Source organism: Montipora capricornis, chromosome 9, assembly GCF_036669925.1.
Source record: "Montipora capricornis isolate CH-2021 chromosome 9, ASM3666992v2, whole genome shotgun sequence".
In the NCBI taxonomy this organism is placed as follows: domain Eukaryota; kingdom Metazoa; phylum Cnidaria; class Anthozoa; order Scleractinia; family Acroporidae; genus Montipora; species Montipora capricornis.
In genome coordinates this window covers 9,067,865-9,072,271 of record NC_090891.1, presented here as the reverse complement: position 1 = coordinate 9,072,271, position 4,407 = coordinate 9,067,865, and the positions used below count along the sequence as shown (strand labels likewise).

Here is a 4,407-nt window from a genome sequence, read left to right as displayed (position 1 = left end):
TTTGAGTGGTTTGTGATTGCGTGGTTGCTCTCAATATAACAAAGTTCTTTCAAGCTGTTTTTGTACAGTAGGCCTCTTTGCCAGCTATAGCTTACGATGTCGTGATTTTCATGGCGTAAAACAAGAAAAACCGACTTTTACATGCATTTGAAGAATTGTAGTATTTTTGCAGCATTATTGAAACCGGAAGAGGAAATAGACAGATCGAATCTCTTGTCCTTCCTTCAACGTGATTGGTGGATGTGGAGTCACTCCACTGTTTATGATGGAGACGCATGCGTAAAAACAATTCAAGTTTCTCAGTTTTGTATTTTGTAGAGAATATAATTTGGTCCTCACAAGTTATAGCACAACAGTGTTGTCATTTTAAAGAAACACTTTTTACCATGCGATAAGACAACAGACAGCGGTTCCGTATGTATCAATTGACCGACAGCAAAAGGAGGTGCATTGTTAATTTATAGAAAGAAAAGCAGACGCACCTGTAACTCGACTATCGCCGGCTTTTGCTGATTTGAAAAGGCACTGAAGTGTACACCAATGTTTAAGGGGCAAGGGATTGTGAGTTTTTGAAAGGCAACTTCTCAGGAGACATCATGAAGAAAGAATGGACGTTTAAAAGCCATGGCTGACTTTGAAAATCGAGGTAAGCAATGACTTTCGAGGCATCTTCATACTAAGCTTATATACCGTATGCAACATTTGGTATCCAAGACGCGTTTCACATCGGCTGGACGGGTCCAAAAATGTTGTCTGATCGTGAACCAACAATCTTGGAATGTCCCCAGTTCGAGGAGATCTTTCTCGGTTATTTTCTGTTCATTTTAGAAACTCGCACGCTGTTCCTCGAGTCAATGGCGGAGTGAATCGCATGATCAGCGGACCTACCAATATCCACTTTTACGCCGTTTATTTCCCCTTTTTCAGTTAGCAAAGTCGTGAGGTCAGTGTTTCCAGCATTACATATTTTGAATATTTTATTTCAGAAGATGGAAGGGTATCCAGTACGCTGGAAAACGGTTTTGTGCTGCCTTGGGGCCAGCCCCTCGATCTACAGACTTCAGCTACTGCTTGTGATGTGACTCCTGGGGAGTTCGTATTAAGGACGCTGTTTTCGGAATTTACTGTTCTCGCAGAGAAAAAGATCGAAACCATTTTGGGAGAACCATTGGTGAGTAATTGTGTATGTACTTGGCTCTCGTTCGCTAGATTTGTATTTTGGAAAGATCAGTGAATAATTTGCCAAGCAGGAAGTTCACGATCAGGTACGATGGATCATAAAATTGGTGCCCTTACCTGCGGTGGCCAATTTACGGATAATTAGCGACCGTTGATTAAATTGTTTCATCTGTTACGAGCAGTTGGATCTTCGATAAAATGTAGGTGTTTAGTTTAAACGTTTGGACCGTTTTGCATTTTATAAAGGTAACGGTAAAGTCACTTTATTTAACGTCGGTAGTCAATTACGAAACTGGTATCAGTGGAAACCGACGGTGCTTGAACAATTATTAACGAATTCTTGGAAGTTGTGTATTTGTTGCATTTTCCTATTTATGAGTGCAGCAGAAAACAGAATCTAATAGAACTCGTTTCGGCGATAGTTTTTATGTTTATTTTCCATTCAAGTAAACTCGTTATTCTAGTTTGAATGCAAATAATCTTGATTTGAGCTTACTCTAGCGTAACAAACCGTCTCGCCTCACGCAATTTCTGCATAAGTTAGCTTAAAAGCTGTTGTCACCATGAAATATTCAGTACTAGTGAAGAGGTAAAACCCCACTGAATGTCTGGTTTTTTTTAAGGCATGCCCAAAAATTGGTATTTTCCAAAATATAGAACTGTCTGTTGTCTCTGTTGGAGGTCACGCGTTGTGATCTCTTCGCTTTGTTTCTTTGTTTGTATGCCTGTGGCGCAATGTGCAATTACTGAATTATTTTAGCACCAAGCTGTATGCATAAATGAATTTGTTTTCCTATTTTATCACAAAGGAATTAGTAAAGTGTTAAAAAAAGGTCAAGCTTGTGTCATTTGAAATAGAACCCTCAGAAATGGTTTGATGTCATTATTATTTTGAGCCTACATAATTCTGAATGCAGAAGAGCATTTGTATCGAAATTAAAGGGTTAAAATAATTTATCATTGATCATAAAATAAATTAATAAGTTAGTGCAAGTGATATCTTTCATGTACTTGTTCAGGTGTGAAAATTCTTAGTTAGATTGGTATGATAGGAATTACACTATTCTGAGATAAGGTGGTTTTTATTGGCCAATGATAGAGAGCTTATTATTCACATTGGTTGCATTATTACACCAAGGTACATAATTTAGTATCTGTATTGGGTTAATTCTATTTTGCTTTTGTAAACATGCACCTGTGAATACAAATTTTTAATGTCATTTATTTGCACATGGAAGATAGTGTAAACATTACCTTGAAGAAAATTTTGTTTAAGTTACTAAAGTTGACATTGGAGCTGTTGTTTTCCATTCAAACTGCAATTATTTACTCAGTGAGAAATTTTTAGTTACCAACGTGATAATTAAAATAACAAGGCAAAGGTCTCACTTTTATTTGTATTTGACAATTGTATGCAATAATGATGTAGATGTACATGTATTAGGTGGTGGCTTTTAAAATTGGTGGAAGATCCTTGTGGTAACAGGACTAAAACGTGGCAGTTGCCAGGTTGCCAGTGGTGACTTAAAACATACCAGGGTGACTAAAAATTGACTGAGAGGTTTAAATGCCTCATATGCAACTACTGTACACAAAATAATCCAGTCCATTAAATTGTGAAATATGAAGTACAAATGTTTGAAAATAAAATTACAAGTAGTTTGCTTGGACTACCATTCTTTCCTTTTCTCATTTCTAATTTCACCGAATTCTGTAAACTTTTAGTTTTTAAGTGGAAAAATTAATTACAAGTCTTCTTTTACATTAAAAATTCTGAGCTGATTGATCCATAGACAGATGCCATAATGGATTTTTCTGTTGCCATGTGACTCAAGTGCTTTGCTGTCACACACTATTGCTTTCACACTTGTGTAATGCCAGTTGGGTTGGGAGGGGAGAGAACAACAAAATGGGAAGGCGTGAGTCACTGCCAACAAGAACCCGAGGAATAAGGAATCAACTAGAGGCTTCAGGCAACTTACAAGAAAAAATCTTGCAGCCACATGCCCCCATGTCTTCAGACTTAGTTGCCAATGCAAATTTTTTAGTCGCCAAACTGAAAAACTTGCTTGCAGTTGAGTTTTTAGCTTGCTGAATTTGCTAAAAAGTGTTATAAAACACTGGCCACTCCTGAAACACATGCATTACTCCAGTAAACACTGAAAAAGGAAATGCATGTTTGTTGAAGATTTGGCTCATTCATGCGGGGCAGCACTGTGGCTTACATATCAGTTGGGTTTTCCAAGCCTGATGCACTTTCAAGACCTTGGGAAAACTAAAATTTGAGCAAAAGTTTTAAAACTTATCTTGTGAGATTTTGGTGTGCTCCATCTGAGTTCAGTTCAGCGTTAAACTTTGTTGTAAAATTATTTTCCACCTGGGGACGAAATGGCAGAAGGGAGATGTGCTGCGAATTATTATACCCAGATTTCTTTAGTCATTAGAACATTTTCCGGCAATGAAACAGTTCATTTTAGAAGGATTTAGACAACATAAGCAAAAACAGTTGATGCTAACATTCAGAAAATCTATTAAACCTTTATACTGCCTGCAATGCACAAGGAATTACCATCTTTTTATCTTGGATCATGAATACAGTGAGAAACACACCCATAGATTGGCATGTACATGTATTGCGTATTATTTTCATCCCCAAATTCTGCAGCCAACTAGAATAACAGACCACTCTGCAACTTTAATTGACAATATATTTTTTAATTCTCTTGAGCATTTTGTGATTAGTGGTAATTTATGTTATGATCTAACAGACCATTTACCAAATTTTCTTATTGTCAGTAAATTATCTTCCCTTCCAACCAGCACTAAAGTTTACGGGCGTGATTGTTCAAACTTGGACAAACAAGCACTGATTACTGATATTCAATCAATTGACTGGGAAGAAGTGCTTAATAATGATTCTGACCCTAGCTGTATGTTTGATAATTTCTATAATAAGCTGTCTGAGGTTATTGATCAACATGTACCTGTTAAGCAATTATCTAAGCAAAATTTAAAAGCTAGATCAAAACCATGGATAACCTCTGGAATTAGGACCTCTATTCAAATTAAAAATGGCTTATTTAAGAAATTCTTAAAGACAAAATCTATCTACTACCATGAAAAATTTAAAATCTACAGGAATAAACTGAATCACTTAATCAAATTAGCTAAGAGAAATTATTATAATAATTTTTTCGCAGTTCATGTAAAGGATGGCAAACGAATCTG

The 4,407-nt window shown here is 36.4% G+C and overlaps 1 protein-coding gene across 1 annotated transcript in view; it reads left to right on the top strand.

The window, feature by feature from the left end:
• Window positions 1-475: 475 nt before the first annotated feature.
• Window positions 476-4,407, top strand: part of LOC138015716 (protein furry homolog-like) — an 81,961-nt gene continuing 78,029 nt past the window's right edge. The window contains exons 1-2 of the mRNA XM_068862827.1: window positions 476-646; window positions 987-1,171. Coding sequence (XP_068718928.1) covers window positions 625-646; window positions 987-1,171 — 207 coding nt within the window. The 5' untranslated portion in view covers window positions 476-624. The remainder of the gene's footprint in view (window positions 647-986; window positions 1,172-4,407) is intronic.